Source organism: Nannobrachium achirus (genome assembly GCF_963921795.1).
Source record: "Nannobrachium achirus genome assembly, chromosome: 16".
NCBI lineage: Eukaryota > Metazoa > Chordata > Actinopteri > Myctophiformes > Myctophidae > Nannobrachium > Nannobrachium achirus.
Genome location: NC_137823.1, coordinates 56,747,076 through 56,765,086, shown reverse-complemented (window position 1 = coordinate 56,765,086; position 18,011 = coordinate 56,747,076). Strand labels below are relative to the sequence as shown.

The 18,011-nt window shown below is 42.2% G+C and overlaps 1 protein-coding gene across 1 annotated transcript in view; it reads left to right on the top strand.

Moving 5' to 3' along the window:
* LOC308301152 (neuroserpin-like) overlaps positions 1-16,950 on the top strand; it is a gene marked incomplete at both ends in the record, with an annotated part of 34,507 nt that extends 17,557 nt beyond the window's left edge. Inside the window, 4 exons of the mRNA XM_080745044.1 lie at positions 1,728-1,814; positions 3,000-3,188; positions 12,419-12,491; positions 16,878-16,950. Coding sequence (XP_080601170.1) covers positions 1,728-1,814; positions 3,000-3,188; positions 12,419-12,491; positions 16,878-16,950 — 422 coding nt within the window. The remainder of the gene's footprint in view (positions 1-1,727; positions 1,815-2,999; positions 3,189-12,418; positions 12,492-16,877) is intronic.
* Between the last annotated feature and the right edge of the window lie 1,061 nt (positions 16,951-18,011).

Here is an 18,011-nt window from a genome sequence, read left to right as displayed (position 1 = left end):
AGGACTGGGACTTGGCCCAACAAAAACCTTCAGTTTTTCAGAGATTTCTTTCTTTAACCACTGCACACATACAGAAATACATTGAATACTCAACCACAGACAGTCATGTGCATAATATGAACAAGAATGAGCACATGACGGACAGGGAGCTAGACAAAGTGAAGCCTGAAATTAAATGTGCCATTATTCCATTGTCACCTAGGCCTACATAAGGAGAAAGAAAGAGACTAGTTGAGTAAAAAGAGACTGAAATTAAATGAAATTAAGCAGCATGTTGAGCAGTTGATCCAACGTGCCTGTTCCTTACTGCAGTGCCTCACTTCAGTAGATACAGTACAGTAAGGTAACCAGGGTAACTGGTCAGGTCAGTGCTGTCATATAATGCAGTAAAAATAGATCCAGAAGGGGGGGAGAGAGAGAGAGAGGGAGAGGGAGAGGGGGGGATAGAGAGAAGGGGGAAGAGAGAGAAATAGAGAGAGAGAGAGAGAGATGGGGATAGAAGCTGTTATTTAAAACTTACATACCAGGGTACCAGAGTTGTGGAATTTTGTATCAATTAGTAATTGTGGAGGCAAACGGAGTCGGAGACACTTGACATTATAAGATAGAAGTTTCATACATGAGCTCATGGGAGCAGCACATGAAACATTCACAGTGGTGGTTCATTAGGTCTCTGGGGAAAGCAGGGAGAGAGCCTTACTTACTTATATACACAAAGATAAGATGGAAACGTGTTTGTGTCATCATGGGACCAAGCTGTACTCTAAACAACAGATATCAGGCCTGTGCTACTATGTCACCTTGACCTCTATGATATTCAGATAGTCAGAACATATCGTGCGGGGAAAGACATGATAATAACAAAATGAGGTATAATTCTTTCTACTACTGTAATAGCCGATCTACAAGCTCACGAAGCCTTTTCGCTGAATGTTCGCCTGGAGAGTAGGGATGCTCGGGTTCAATTTGGTTAAAAGAATAGAGGATAGTGGTCAGTTGAGGGGGTTCTAAGGATCCCAAGCAAAATGAATGTTAGTTATGCACCCTTATGGGGCTTTTAAGCCCTTTGCACACAGGACAGTTGCGTTTTTTTCGTTTGCGGCATGAATAAAACGCATTGGATTTGGTGTGCAAGGCTGTGCGGAATCGGCGCTGCGGATCCAAAGTCATAAAAGGAGTGATGAGTTTTTTACCGCATGCGACAAGACGCACAAATCGAACTGGGTTCGATCGAGAAAAAAACGTAATTCGGAGCCGGTGTGCATGAGGTCATAGAGAATCATTGTTTTCTTTTCAAAAAATTATACTGTCCGTTTTATCCGTGCGGTTAAACGCGCCTGTGTGCAAAGGGCTTAACTCTGACAGTGTACAAATGGAACCAAATGGACCTGCAGCGCAGGGGTCCATTTGGTTCCAAGTTGGACAGATGGAACAGAGAGAGCAGAGCTTCTTCTCATTAACCTGCCAATTCTTATTACTATGAATCAACTAGCATTTACCACAATACAACCCCAATGGGAGTGGAGTGGAGTTTAGTGCATATGGTTTTAGTTTGAGATTACTTATCCATATCAACAGCAACTCACTCTCTCACAAACGTCCTCACATCTCAGCAAGTGTGTGTGTGTGTGTGTGTGTGTGTGTGTGTGTGTGTGTGTGTGTGTGTGTGTGTGTGTGTGTGTGTGTGTGTGTGTGTGCGTGCGCGTGTGCGTGTGCGTGTTTCCCAGACGGTAAGGACCTGTACATTGGGAAGGCAGTGCAGAAGGCCTACCTAGAGGTGACTGAGGAGGGCTCCGAGGGAGCTGCTGGATCAGGTAACCATCAATATCATCATCATCATCATCATTGTCATTATTAACCACTCGCTGTCTCAAAATAGCATTCCTTAAAGTCCCTTTCTATTGGTACTTTCTCAAAGACATTTTAACAACTTAACACCTGAAAAATACCTAAAAAAAGTTCCATCTAGTTCCCAGTGTTGTACCCGAACGCGTTCAATGAACGATCGTTCATGAACACGTTCATATTTTGGGCGAACGTGAACTGAACGCTCTTTGTTTCAGCTTGATGAACGTTATTGTCGAACGCGTTCATTCTGGCGTCCGTGAACGGCGCTCGTCTGCCCGCTCAGCCCGTTCGTGCGGCGGTCCGCGGTCGCCTGTCCTCTCGCCTTTCTTTGCATTCACATGCTCCAATAGCACCCAGCTGCAGGCTCGTGGACGTTGATATGTGAGTGCCTGAGCGGTGCTGTCTGCAGCTGTGTGCTTCTCTTTACATGAAGCGCTGAGTCTCCTCCTCGGTACGTTGTCTCCCACCCAAGTAAAGCCTGACTATACTTTGTCGTGTGACGTGTGTTGCAGCATGCCGAAATAGCTGATCTGCAAGCTCACAACGCATCGCATCCACGAGACAACGTGAGCTTGTAGATCAGCTATTTTAACCAACGCGGACGGTTAGAAGCGTCTGCCTTCACAATAGGGTGAGGAAGACTGGGCACTGGGCACCTAAATATTGTGGGCACCTCAATGTTAAGTTGGATGAAATAATTGCTGTGTGTGGTTCTATATGGGCTGTGTCAATAACTTTGACAAATAATAGCTTGCAGCAATGTCTAAAAAAATACATTTGAATAGCCAAAAGTATAAAAATATTATGGTTAAAAAAAGAACTAATTTTGAGGAACCATGAACTTTAGTTCTAAATGTAGAATTATGAACTATAAAATGAACTAGTTCATATTAGAAGTTTTGAACTTGAACTTGAACTAGTTCATTTTGAAAGTGAGTAGTTCCATATAGACAGTACAGTACATGATTTTAGGAATTCAGGTGCATTCAGCATCTCTTCTACTAAGTTCTCTCAAATATCGTTAAACACTGCCCCCATCTGTTAGTGTGTGTTAGTGACAAAGGAATCCCACTCACCTCTCTCTCTCTCTCTCTCTCTCTCTCTCTCTCTCTCTCTCTCTCTCTCTCTCTCTCTCTCTCTCTCTCTCTCAGGAATGATAGCCCTGACGAGGACTTTGGTTTTGTATCCACAAGTCATGGCAGACCACCCATTCTTTTTTGTCATCAGAAACCGGAGGACAGGTGTGTATGTGTACCTATACAGCAGTGGTTCTCAAACGTTTTACCCCATAACCATGAGAGTGATCTATGATCTGATTGGCCCACAGTGTGCCCACCCAGGTCTCATTGGTTCTGAATGGCGTCAGTCAAAGAGGATTTAATTTACTTTTGTCCAGCATGGAACCTCATATTTATTTGTAAAACAAAACCAGTGCACTTTGTGATCTTTAGCAAGCTAACACCATGGAAAACCTGCAAACTATAAGAACCATGGTGACATGCCCGACAACGGAATCAGCATCGAAACAAGAGTTACTTAGCAACTGCAACGGAGCAGGATCTGAGGGGCTAAAATGTCTGCCACCGAAAGCTGTTATAATGCTGTGATTGTAGCTTGCTATAGTGTTGCAGGGAGGGGAAAGGGAGCCATCTAAAGGGTATATTAAGTACTGCGGTTGTAACAGCATGAAGCATTGAGCTCTTAGGAGGGCTGTGAGTGGTTAAATAGTTAAAAACAGGGCCCAAAACACGATAAGAGGCCCGCTGGCACTCAAACAAACTGTACAATAAACATAACGGTAGTTGAGACCATTCCTCCTCCGCTCCACTCTTCTCCTCCCTTCCTTTCAAGAGTCTGAGAGGCTGAACATTTCCACTCGCTGCCTATAAATCGGGATGTCCCGTGAGTACGGTTTCGCTCGTTGCCCATTTGGCGTCTCCCCCGACGTGCGCTGCTGATCACAATGTTCTATCACTAGAGGAGGGACGCGATATGGAATGCGACGAAAAAAAATGGCCAACGCCGAGGGGACCTGGGACGTTTAAGCGTGAAGCGAAGGGTCAGACACGCGGGAGGTGAAAAGATGCTCTGCTTCTCTCCTCCCTTTCTTTCTTTCCTCCTCCTCCTCCCAACCCCGCTTGTTTAGGAGGTCTCCATGAACTCCAGTGCAAGGTCGTAGCAGAAACGATACTGCTCCTGTAAGGCAGAGAAAACACATAGGGCCGTTAATTGTCACTCAAATAATTGCGATTAACTATTTAATTGTAGTTTTGTCGTTGACAATAACATTGCTGTTTGGCTTGTTGGCTTTGAAGTTGCACATGGCAGATTTGACACATAACCTAAATATACAAAGAAATGTTTGACATATTTGACAACTTTACACTTTAAAAAAGAACATTGATAGTGGAAATAGCCGATCTACAAGCACACAACGCCTCGCAAGTACCTTTTATAGATGATAAATACAAAACGGTTTTGGACATACAAGGTTTCCACCCGACAACGACTATATGCTATAAATATAAGGTGCTGGGAGTGAAAATTATAATGTAGGGGTGCCTCGGATTAAAAAAATCAAACCTCGGTTCGAAGTGGAGCGGTGAATCTGAGCAGCTATACCCTGTGTGTGTGTGTGTGTGTGTGTGTGTGTGTGTGTGTGTGTGTGTGTGTGTGTGTGTGTGTGTGTGTGTGTGTGTGTGTGTGTGTGTGTGTGTGTGTCTAGTCTGCAAAATAGTGCCCTAGAAGTGCTATGTGTTCTAGATCTGTTTTTGATTCTGTGTTTAAGATCTGTTTTTGATTCTACGTGTTCTAGATCTATGTTTTTGATTCTACATGTTATAGATCTATGTTTTTGATTCTATGTGTTCTAGATCTATGTTTTTGATTCTATGTGTTCTAGATCTGTTTTTGATTCTATGTGGTCTAGATCTATGTTTTTGATTCTATATGTTATAGATCTATGTTTTTGATTCTATGTGTTCTAGATCTGTTTTTGATTCTGTATTCTAGATCTATGTTTTTGATTCTATGTTTTTGATTCTGTGTTCTAGATCTATGTTTTTGATTCTATGTGTTCTAGATCTATGTTTTTACATTCTGTGTGTTCTAGATCTGTGTGCATGTGTGTGTGTGTGTGTGTGTGTGTGTGTGTGTGTGTGTGTGTGTGTGTGTGTGTGTGTGTGTGTGTGTGTGTGTGCCTGCACAACAGCGCCCCTCCTTTAACTTGTGTGGCCACGCAAGGTATTGCCAGGCTACAGACATAGCCAGGGACATAGCCACCCACGGACATACCTGTCTATTGGGAGCGCTTTCACCGCTCCAAAAATATTCATGGGGTGCCCTGAGACAAAAAGGTTTGGGAACCCCTGACACAGGGCTTAAGTGGTTAAAGTACAACAACATCTACACTCAGAATATACACAGACACAGCCTATAGATACTGTGTATAGGTCATTACATTTTTCTCAAAAGGATTTTTGTTTTTACATTGTGAAATGATTTAAAAAAATGATTTAAAAAATGTTGCCAAAAAGAGAGAGAGAAAAAAAAAATGCTGACATTGACGTGACTCCTTTCTAAATAATAGGACTTGTTATTGCATTGGGTTCCGCCCTCTGTTCAACTCAGTGAGTTGAGAATGGAAACACTGCCCTCATGTGGATTCTTTCATATCACACTGTAACACTGTTAGTGAACAAACACTCGGTGGGAACGATTCCTGTCACAATATAGAGCCGTTTAACACTGTTACTGAACAAGCACTCTATAGCAATGATTACTGTGACAACGTGGAGCAGTTTAACCCTGTTACCTACCTTGAGGCAGCAGCAGCAGCAGCAGCAGCAGCAGTGTTGTTTCACAGACTGGTTGGACTTCCTGGTCAGGTGAGCAGGCTGGGTGTGAATTCCTTGGCTACAGCGACATCTGTTGATGGGGACCTACTGACTCTACCTGGCTCCAGTGGGTTGAGGGGGGCCGCGGCCGCTTCGCGGCCGCAGCCAGAGCACGCAGTCCGGCTTGGGTGCCCTCCGAGACCTCGGTGTCTGAGTCTGGAGCTCTGTGGAAAAAAAAAAAAAAAAAAAAAAGCCAGCTGCTGAGCTGACCTGCGCAGCGTGCGTGCGTGCGTTCAGTGCAATGTGAATGCATGTGACAAATTGATAGGGAGGGAGGGAGATAGATAGATACGTAATAAACATGATTTGGTACAAGCTCAACTAAAAGGAGATCCTAGTAATGTTTTTGGCTTATTTCCAAGTCAGGGGGAAACAATTTAAAAAATAAAACAATAAAACTACTACACTACACTACTCCTACAGATTTTGCCCTAAAATCACGCAAATCGCTACGCAGTCAGTATATATTAGGGAGTCTTACTGGTTTAATTATTTATTTCCCGACTATGTTTCCGAGACTGATTATTTATTTATTTATTTATTTATTTATTTATTTCCCGACTATGTTTCCGAGACTGATTATTTATTTATTTCCTGACTGTTTCCGAGACTGATTATTTATGTAATTAATTATTTATTTATTTCCGCCCCTGGAATGAATGAACGAACACATGAATAAATAAATAAATAAACAAAGAAAGTGTGTGTGTGTGTGTGTGTGTGTGTGTGTGTGTGTGTGTGTGTATGCGTGCGTGCGTAATTACTGCCTCCTCGTTAAGAACCCCACACATTTAGGCAAATTCTTTCTTTCTTTCTTTCTTCCTTCCTTCCTTCCTTCCTTCCTGTAAATGAGGCCGCATGACAAGCGTTCTCGTCACCGCGCTGACGTGGTAATTACACGCAAATACAAGGGGTGGAGTCGAACTTAACGAGTGGGCGTGGTTTCAACTACAAGCTCACAACGCGTCGCATCAAGACGCGTTGTGAGCTTGTAGATCTGCTATTAACGAGTGGGCGTGGTTTAGATAGATAGATAGATACCTTTATTATCCCAAGGGGGAAATTTAGTTGTCCAGTTGTAGCACAGCAGTATACAGTTATTTACAAAGTTACAGAGAAGTAGGAAAAAATAGATAAGAGTAAAAACAAGAGCAGTACAGTACCAAAAAAGAGAAGGTGCATCAATAGAGGGGGCGAATTAAATATAAGTATATACATAAAGTGTCTTACAAAAAGAGACCAAAGCAGTCAATGCTAGTTAGTGCAACAAGTATCTCACTGTCATTGTTAAACAAGACACATACTCAGAAACTACCAACACAACCTAATAGTGCAATGTCGAAAAACAGTGCGAAAAAAACAACAGAAACAGCTCAGAGCAGAAGAAACTAGGCAGCGTGTCACCGCAAGACGCACATGAGCACTCTCCCTGGAAGGTCCTTAGAGGTCCTTAGAGGTCAAAAGTCAATACAGCAATAGTTCCAACTTAATAGTGGAATAGTGGTTTCAACAAGAGGGAGGACTCTGACTTAACGAGTGGGCCTAACGTAATGAGTTTTGTGGGCGTCGCACGCATTAATTATGTAAATTAAGCCGACTTATGCAAATGGGGGTGCGGGGCATGGGTTGGAAATGCGTGTGGGCGTGGTGCGCATACATTATGCTCGCATACATTATGCTAATGAGGGCGTTAAGGTAGGTTTCCCAGCGCGTAAAAAAAGCAGACGACCGTATGTAAATGAAGGGGAGGAGCTTAGTCGACTTAAAAAAATTGGTGGCGGTGCATGGTTTGGAAATGCGTGTGGGTGTGGTTCGCATAAATTATGCTAATGAGGCTGTTAAGTGGCGTTTCCCAGCGCGTAAAATATGCAGACGACCGTATGTAAATGAAGGGGAGGAGCTTAGTCGACGTATGCAAATTGGGGGCGGGGCATGGTTTGGAAATGCGTTTGGGTATGGTTCGCATACATTATGCTCGCATACATTATGCTAATGAGGGCGTTAAGGTGGGTTTCCCAGCGCGTAAAAAATGCAGACGACCGTATGTAAATGAAGGGGAGGAGCTTAGTCGACTTAAAAAAATTGGTGGCGGTGCATGGTTTGGAAATGCGTGTGGGTGTGGTCCGCATAAATTATGCTAATGAGGCTGTTAAGTGGCGTTTCCCAGCGCGTAAAAAATGCAGTCGGCCGTATGTAAATGAAGGGGAGGAGCTTAGTCGACATATGCAAATTGGGGGCGGGGCGTGGTTTGGAAATGCGTGTGGGCGTGGTGCGCATACATTATGCTCGCATACATTATGCTAATGAGGGCGTTAAGGTGGGTTTCCCAGCGCGTAAAAAATGCAGACGACCGTATGTAAATGAAGGGGAGGAGCTTAGTCGACGTATGAAAATTGGGGCTGGTGCATGGTTTGGAAATGCGTGTGGGCGTGTTGCGCATACATTATGCTTGCATACATTATGCTAATGAGGGCGTTAAGGTGGGTTTCCCAGGGCTTAAAAAATACAGATGACCGTAGTGAGCATTCGTTCCACGAACGCATTCATTCAATGAATGAATGAATAAATAAATAAAGTGCACGTGCACACACGTGTGTGCGTGCGTGCTTGCGTGCGTGCGTGCGTGCGTGCGTGCGTGCGTGCGTGCATGCGAGCGAGCGAGCACGCACGCACGCACGCACACTTTATTATTTATTCATTCATTCACGCACGCACACACGCATGCACACTTTATTTTTAAATTAATTCATGAATACAGCCTGCGATATGCGTGAAATCTTGCAAGCACATTCCCACTAGGTCAAGGAACAGATGCCTCCCTTCTCACATTGGCCTGTTATAGCGCCACCAGCGGGTCAACTTTTGCATAACACATTTTTGGAACAAAATGCCTCAAATCATGCATGCAGCTAATTTCTGTCCTGATCTGTTGCATCTATTTCCTGTAGTAGGCTGCTACCATTTCAAAATAAAACATGTGTTGAATGATCACTTTACAAATATCCAATACAATGACTCTTGTTTTGAAATGTCCACTGGTATGACTGGAAGCTATGACAGGGCCCCTTAGTGCTGCTGACGGAACACAGGCTGAAGAGACGTTCTGAACTTCTTCTGAGTAAAAACAACACTCTCGGGCATTATGGAATATAAAGTTTCAACACACGACTTTGGGGAACAGTTAATATTTGCCATGCTCTCTAAAACCAAGACAATGTGGAATATGGAACAAAACGTGCCCAACTGGTCTTGTTGTTGTCATCCTCCTTACTTTAGCAGGTGAGTTAAGTAATTAATATAAATAATGCTGGTTTGCAGTGATGCATCACTGTCAATTAAACTGTGTGCTGTCATTAATGTAGGCCTAGTTGTCTTAATGGATGATATTTATAATGCTGTTTTGGAAAAACGGCGTGGTGATGTTTGTAGTGTGAAGACTAATGTCAGAGTTGTTGTGTTGGAGTGCCATAGGGAAGAGTTCATTAGCACCAGAGAGAGATGGAGACGAGAGTTACAGACATGTCATTTTAGGGCTATCTCTTTGTATTGTGTTTCTGGTGTTATTATTGTGTCCATGGACATTTTTTAATTTTGGCAAATATTGACAATGCCAAAGACCCCTGAGTGAAACCAATAAGGCTACATTTAAAACAGAGCGCCGGTGACTTGAGTTACATATGGATGCCAGGTTGAAAGTGGCTAGCCTACTGTGTCACGTTGTGGTCTGAACAAGGACTTAGTTTGAACTATCGCCATCCTCTTTCTGTTATTACAATACTAATCATAACAGGAGTTCCCACCTCTCTCCAGCTCTTTAGTAAACAGAAAATAGGTTTTCGGGTCAGGTTACCAATTGTATCCACTCAGAGAAAAAATATTTTCAGTTTAAATTTTGTAGTGATCCAGTTCCCATTTTGTCCGCTCATTGTTCCGTTTCATCACTTCCAATTTATCTCGTTTATCCTGTAATCCATAAGAGGTCTCTCTCCTATGTATTTGGATAACATTTGTATCCTGGCTTATTTGGATAGAATTAGTATGCTGGCCTTAACATTGTGTATGCAAGTTATTTGTACAGAAAATATTAATTATTTATGTCTTATCCGTTGCTTTATTATCCAATGCTTTATTATTTAGATTTTCTTCTTATATCCAATCATAGTCTCATCCAGCAGTGCTTCCTTGTTACTGAACACGGACCTGGGAAAGCTCTGATGGATGAAACGTGTGTTAAATAAATCTCATCACTACCTGCCATTTTGATCGTGGACATTTTATTTCCTTTTTATGATGATTATATTACTATACTATATATACTGTATTATATATCTTTACATACAATTCAATGGTGGGATGTTGAATGTAATAAACCTATCCATCATCACATATCATGATTATAATTGCTCTCCACGTTGACCACAAGCCACTCTCACAGAAAACACATGAACGGCTTTAATTAAAGAAGTTCTCTTTATTACAGCAAAGAAGCCAAACATTACAGACAATAATAATTATGAACCATGAATAGCAACTTCATTATTCACACTGACCTCTCAATCTCATTCATCATGAAACCAGCTTCATGTCACTATGGGCCATTTGGTTCATGGTGCAGAATAAAGGCAGGTGAGATTTAATGCCTGCCTCCTTCAGCATGACCTCAGTGCTATGACCACGGCATGCCGTCGGGCAGAAACCTTGTATTTCATAAACTAATGCTCTATTTCATACTTTGTCGTATGACAGTGTCGCACAAAAGTAGCGAAAACGACCGATCTACAAGCTCCCTCACATGTCGCGATGCGACCTGCTCTGAGCTTTTATGTCTGCCATTACTGCCGTTACTGCAAGTCTATCTGCAGGGGTTTATAAATATAAAAAAAATGTATTAACAAAAGCTTCTGACTAAATAACTATTAGCTCCATTGGAACACAGGCTCTCTCTCTCTCTCTCTCTCTCTCTCTCTCTCTCTCTCCCTGTAACTGTAACTGTTTTGGACATACAAGGTGTCGGCCCGACAGCAGCGATAAATTCCCTGCCAAGTATTCTTCAGGCAGTTCTTTCTCTGTTCTTTGAGAGAGAAAAAGTAAAACAGAATACTGACATAAGCCTGGAAGTTCCAAATGCACAGCAGAACACAATGAGTTTCATTCTGCGATGGAACCTTCTGGTGTTCAATACCAAACGTTGCAAAACAGTAGAACCGCTAGGGATGGCATGAGTACTGGTATTTTGTATTTTATTATATTTTTTAAAGGTCACATATTATCCTCCTTTTCAACAAATTAATATGGGTCTCTGAAGTCCCCAAAACATGTTTTTGAAATAGTTTGCTGAAAATACCACTTATATTAGTCTATAACCGCTCTGTTTCAGTCCTTTTTTTCTGGACACCTTTTTGTGTCTGTAACTTTAAATCCAAGTACTCTACATGATTCTAAAATCTGTCCCATGTCACCTAAAATAAGCCTACATTTATTTTAATGAGTCCCTACTTGATGTAAAATCGGGCTTGTTGAATCATGCTTACTGACCTAGGCAGCCCAAAATAAACAAACTGGGTTGTCTTAATTCACATTTTGTTTGTTAATAGGCATAGCAGAGACCCACAGTGCAACACACACTGAAAAAGTGAGTTTTTCCATAATATGGGACCTTGAATTTACAATAGAACTGTCACACTGTTCCGTCGGTTAAACCTCTCTTCAGTTCCTCTTATTTAATGTAGTGGTGATGTTCTATTTACAGTAGAACTGCTAGTGTCCTAGCTAACATAGAACCTCTGACATTCTATTTACAATAAAACCATTTTTTTAAAGAACTTTTCAGTCAACAGCACAAACACCCCTGGTGTTCAGCATCTCTGTACAGCCTTGCTAAAGAGCCTGTGAAAAGTTCCAAACAACATTGTATCATCATGGCTCAAACAATGTATTCAATACATTTGATCGTCCATGAGCGCGCATTCAACAAAGCCCTGCTTGCAGTCTAAAGATGCTGTCAACGACGAAACTCAAACGATTAGGCACGAGAGATAAGATATACTCCGTTCAAATTCCTGCTATTTCACCCACTGAGCCTGTTTGTAGCATTAGTGATGTGTGTAAGTATTGAATCAGGTGAGCAGGACACGAGGATGCATATTACAGCTCATCCCAGTCCAGACTTTAAACGGGGATGCGAGACATTACCAAGATCGTAGACACGTCAACTCGCCGAACTTGCATTTTTCAGGCGGCCAACGTTCTGCTTTACACGAGCAGAGCGAGGGTCTTTTTTACACAAAGAAACCACAGTTAACATCACAGAGATTCATAACGTGAAAACAAGATACTACTATTGAGTTCCATCTACATAGTCAAAAAACTACACCTAAATGCTTGAATATACAGCTCTGATGAGTGAGTGGCTCTTAAAAACGTTACTTCCAAGGGCCCAAACTGAAGTAAACTCTTACCCTGGGACATGGGCTTCTTAAAACTAGTAGTTTCATCCTCTAGGCCTGGGACCCAAACTTAGTAAACTGAAATACAGTGAACCATATAGTCATAGTTATAGTTTGAATGGCCCTTTGATGTTAGGGTAAATTCTTGTGGTGTTAGGATATATTTGTGTGGCGTGTGGGTTGAATTCATACCCTCTGGTAACACTCTAAGATGGTGTGGTGTCGTAGAGAAGGTGGGCATCAGGATCCTGATCCACTCCCTCAGTGGATCCACCCTGAATGTCAAACACAAAGGTTATAGGTCACAAACTGATGCACAATGATATTTATTATCTATTCATTTCAACAGTAGAATAATGATCAGATCCTATAGCTATAGACAGTTATATTTATAATCCATCCGAGGACACATTTTATACGGCCCACGGCTTCATTCCTAAATTGTACTATAAACAGCCCATCAACATTGTAGTATAATTACTCAGGATTCCTTGTTCCGTTGTCTCAATTTGAAGGGGTCAAAGAAAGGCTACTTTGTTGATTTTCTTTTACCTTGCACGTCTGGTTACATTTGATAATGTGAGTTGTGTGTGTTTTGTTCAGAGCACACGCCTGATATTGAATATTGATGATGATAGTTAAATCAAATTAAGAAATTGACTTTGTTGTGGTCCGACCAAAAGTACATTTTGCCAGGAGATACAGTCGGCTCTTGGGTGTTTTAATATTTTCTAATGTGGCTCCCATTGAAAAAGGTTTGGACACCCGTGATTGAAGAGGTCTAAATCGTCCTCAAATCTTAATGGGAGGAGAACGGCCCTTTGTGAGTGATTCAGATTGTAACTAACGCATGTGTTGAAAGAAGTTAACAACTCACATTCATTTATAATCTGTGACCTGCTGCCATTTGCTATACAGCATATACTCTAGATAGAACACTCACAGCCATAGCTTTACTTTGTGTTAGTAAACTAGACCAGGTCACCTGGTTGTGCCAGACCCGCAATGAAAACTAGTATGGCACTGAACTAACACATGAACACACAGGATTTTATAGTCTCAGCAACAAAGCGTAGTGAGCTTGTAGATCGGCTGTTTTCACTAGTATGGCACTGAACTAACACATGAACACACAGGATTTTATAGTCTCAGCAACAAAGCGTAGTGAGCTTGTAGATCGGCTGTTTTGACTAGTATGGCACTGAACTAACACATGAACACACAGGATTTTATAGGCTGAGCAGCTGGAAATGTTTGTGAGCTTGTAGATGGGCTGTTTTCACTAGTATGGCTGTGGGGCAAATGTTTTGCAGCACTGAACTAACACATGAACACACAGGAATTTATAGTCTCAGCAGCTCGTCAGCCAACTCAACTCAGCTGGTCCCGTACAGGTGACGGCACTCAAGGCAATCAGCCGAGCAAGGGAAGGGAGGGGCAGATGAGCAGTCAGAGGCAAACACAGGCACACTGAGGAAAAGAGGGACACTGAGGAAAAGAGGGACCGACAGACCGACAAAGCCTTTTGTAGGCCGACCCCCTGGGTCTGGCAAATAGTCTGATGACAACATAATTATGCTCAATTTGGGGCAGAGGTTCTTCCTTGACCTACTGGGAGTGTGCGTGCAAAGTTTGAGCTGCACATGTACACGCGCACACGTGCACACAGTGTGAAGTGAGCGGTGCCATTTATGAGCTAATTTCATCAAGCGTTGGCCAATGTGACCCTGGGCGTACAACACACTTTGAGCGCTTTGGGCCAAGATGTAGGCCAGATGTAGGCCAGATGTAGGCCACGCTTCAGAGCCCGGACAAAGCCAGATGTTGGAGCTTAGCGCCTTCCAGGAGCACAGCTCAAGAGCTACATCAGTGGACAGTGAGGAGAGAGTTACACTAGCAGTAGTTTTGATATGACTGAGGTCTGGATGAGGAGCTGGTCAGCTGGGCTGACTCCTGGGTGAGGAAGGGTCTGAACATTACTGAGCAGTGGTTCCCAAACTGTCCGTCAGATTATTTTGAGGGGTGTCTTCAGATGATTAGCTTAATGTGCAACACTGTTTTCTCACTCAACAGTAAAACAAACCAACATACAGTATAGGTGTATACAGCACATTTCTTATGTTACAATTCAATGACTTTTAAGGCCTTTGTAATCACAAATTGGCCAAATATTACATGAGAAAGTGGCAAACACCCACCACCGTGGAGGTTGTGGGTTTGAATCCACGTGGTGCATCCGGCTTTGTCGCACGTCTGCATGAACAACGGGCCCGTGTTCAGGGGAGAGAAGCCGGGCGGGGAGGAGGGTGATAATGGTCACTGTATGTACTCCTACGGGATGGGGGGGTAAGCACCTGTCAGCAGGGAGTATTAGGCGGGAGGAGTAGGACAAAGGCGCTCTAGTTATCAACTGGCATAATACAAGTGAGCTTGTAGATCGGCTATTTTCACAATATTTATCTGTGGAACTGAGTCAAACTAAATGTAATGCCTACAATTCCAAGTGCTTGTCAGGGTGGTGGGGGCCCCAGTTCAAATGTAATTATTTGAGGGTCACAGCCTGAAAAGTTAGGGGACCCTTGATATGGAGTGTAAACCTACAGGACCGAGTGGCCTCTGCGATGTGTGCCTTGAATGAGAGACTGTCCAAGACAACACCAAGGCTCTGAATGAATGAATGACTGTTCAGGACAACACCAAGGCTCTTGGCTGTAGGAACTGAAGTCACCAGAGATGCAAACAGTGAGATCCCGCATGGGGCAGGACTTACCTGGAAAGAAGAGAAGAGTCTTGTCTGGGTTCAGCTTGAGGTGGCGAGAAGAAAACATCCACTGTGAGATGTCAGCCAGACATGCAGCGATGCCCTCTTCAACCTGAGTGGCAGAGGAGTGGAGAGAGAAAAACTGTTGAGTTACAATCAACTAATTGCGACGCAGTTTACCATGAGAAATGTCACAGCTTGTCTCTGTGTGTCTGTCTGTGTGTAGTGTGTACACATTTTTACATCTATGTCTATGGGTTGGTTCCCTTGACACATCACTGTGACATCACAGGTGATATCACAGGTGACATAACCTATGTAAAAGTCCATATATGAGTATTCCCCAGAATCCCTTTTATGCCCATATACATCGATATGTATCACTGGCCACAGTGGCCAGATGGCCATTAAATCGAACCGCCAAACAATCTCAAATTGTGATGTAGTATCTGACCCGATGCCTCTTACTAAGTAGCATACATTTACACCATACCATCCCCATCTCAATATTGAACTCCATATGTATAAGGATACATATTATTATTGATAAAGGATAAAATAAAATAAAAAGTCCATATATGGGCATTCCCAGAAATAAAATCCCTTTTATGCCCATATATGGAGATTTCTGATGTCATCAATCCCAGGCCCTAACTGACCTAACCTGCTTTACTCTGATTTACACCCTACCTTCCACAAAAACGTTAATATTAAGTACATATTATGTATATAGATAATATTGATAAAGGATAAAATAAATAAAATGTCTATACAGTATGGGCATTTCCAGATAATGCCCTGTTTAGGCTACCACCTTATGCCCATATATGGAGATCCCCAGGCATCAAAACCAGGCCCTAACTCACTACGGCCCTGCTTGGCTTTACTAATTAACATATGTTTTATGCCCATATATGGAGATCCCTGTCCCAATGTCATCAATATTAAGGACATATCTGGGAATGCCCATATTTGGTAATACCCATATAAGGGCATGTTTTGACATAACATTGTTGACTATCATGACTATTGTTGACTATCTCCATTTATGGGTAACTGGTCCGATATACATCACTGGCCAGATAAGGGCGAGGTCGCATGTCGCCCTGAGGCGTCTTACTAGTATGAAAACCTGCAGATCATGTGAGTATGTGCGCGCGTCAGTCAGTCCGTCACGCAGCATGTGAGGCCAAGACAGTCCCTTTCATGCCCATATATGGAGGTCCATGATGTCATCAATATTAAGCCCATATCTGGGAATGCCCAGATATGGACATATTGTGCCAGTCTCTGTTGTTTCAGAACAACCTCGCTTCTCGCCCCTTAGGGTGTCTTACTGGTAGTAAGGAGTTTAATAAGGATCAGATCCTAGATCAGAGTCACCATTGTGACATTTCACTTGATGATTGATTGTCATAAGAATAATTGCACAACAATTTAATTGAATTTGTCCTTTGAACATTGGAAGGAATATATATTATGTTTCTGTTTAGCTTTTCAAAATAAATAGTATGCTACGGCCAAAATAGGCCATATTTAATCATTTTATAGTCAAAATTAAAAGTAGCGGATATAGCCAATCTACAAGCTAACAACGTGTCACATTGCGATGCATTGTGAGCTTATAGATCAGATATACCGGTACATAGCTACTGTATATTATTTGCAACATGGGCATTTCAACCAACCAACCAATAGTAACAATAACATCTAATGTAACTGACTGATTTACATATCATTAAGGCAGCATCACAGATGTAAGAGAGAATCACTCTGCTTTCATTTCTTAATGATTCTGACATGACATGAAGGACCCATACAGTCCAAAAGAACATTTTAAACAGTTAGCTTCACAAACCACATTAGTTTTTGTCCTGAATGCTTGGATTTTTTATCCTCAATTAAAGTATTGTCTGTTGTCTTTAGACAGACTGCTGCCTGCAACCAGTTTACCAACAAGATGAGGGCTGAGCTGGAGAACCCAGTACTTACTGACTGACTGACTGACTGACTGACTGACTGACTGACTGTACCTGGATCCTCTGGTATGCAGTGACAAGTCCTGATCACCTCTACTGCACAGCTTTGGTAGCAGGTCCTGAAGCACACTATTCAAATCACCACAACACTGTTAAAGGTCCTACTGTAATCCTAGAGTGGCTGTGATATCACATTAATTTAATGCATTCCATATACAGTATAAAGCCATAGATCACTCCTATGCCCTCCTGTGTCGGTGACATTGTGAAATGTAAGTGATATAATCACAGCCATTCTAGGGCTGAATTATCAGATAGCGTCCATACTCACTCAGAAACCTGTTGAAATGTCTCCCAAAAGTGTGGACCAGCCACAGTCCATCTTATCTTGTAGTTATTAATGTCAGCTGGTTATGGTAGAAATACTGAGTGGAGAAAAAAGAAGAAGAAAAAAAAACAGCTCCAAACACACAGACATGCTGATATATCCACTCTGGTTTATTATCCCTGGCCTGCTTCATTTGGTGACAACATTTACCAGATTATTTCATTCATAAGGTTCAGATTGTTTATCTTCCTGCTTCTTTTAGCCCCACCCCCTCTTGTAACTGCTGGTTGTCTTGTCTGGAGTTGATTGACACCTGAATACCCAATGACATTGCTTCCATGATCTTGACTGCCCCCTAGTGGACATGGTGCTTTAGTGCAGCTGTTAGTGAAATAACAAAACTGGGTTCAAATCCTCATCTGATGATCTCAAGGCTAAGAGATCAAACATCACTCAAACATTTAAAGTGAGATTATTAATATGATGATGATGATGATGATGATGATAATAATAATAGTAATAGGGGTCACAATAAAACTTCTGTGAGTTTCTATAGAAAATCCTGTGGCCCGTTTGTAATGAAGGCTGATCAACCGCTGGCAACTTCCAAAGGGTGTCCAGTCAAAACACCACAAAACTGATGTCAATGAGATTTTCTTTTTCTTCTGTTCTCCAAACACACATACCTGGGGTGCCCAGTGCATTTTCAAAGACATTTTGAGTCACTCATGCATATCTTTACAAAGATGCATT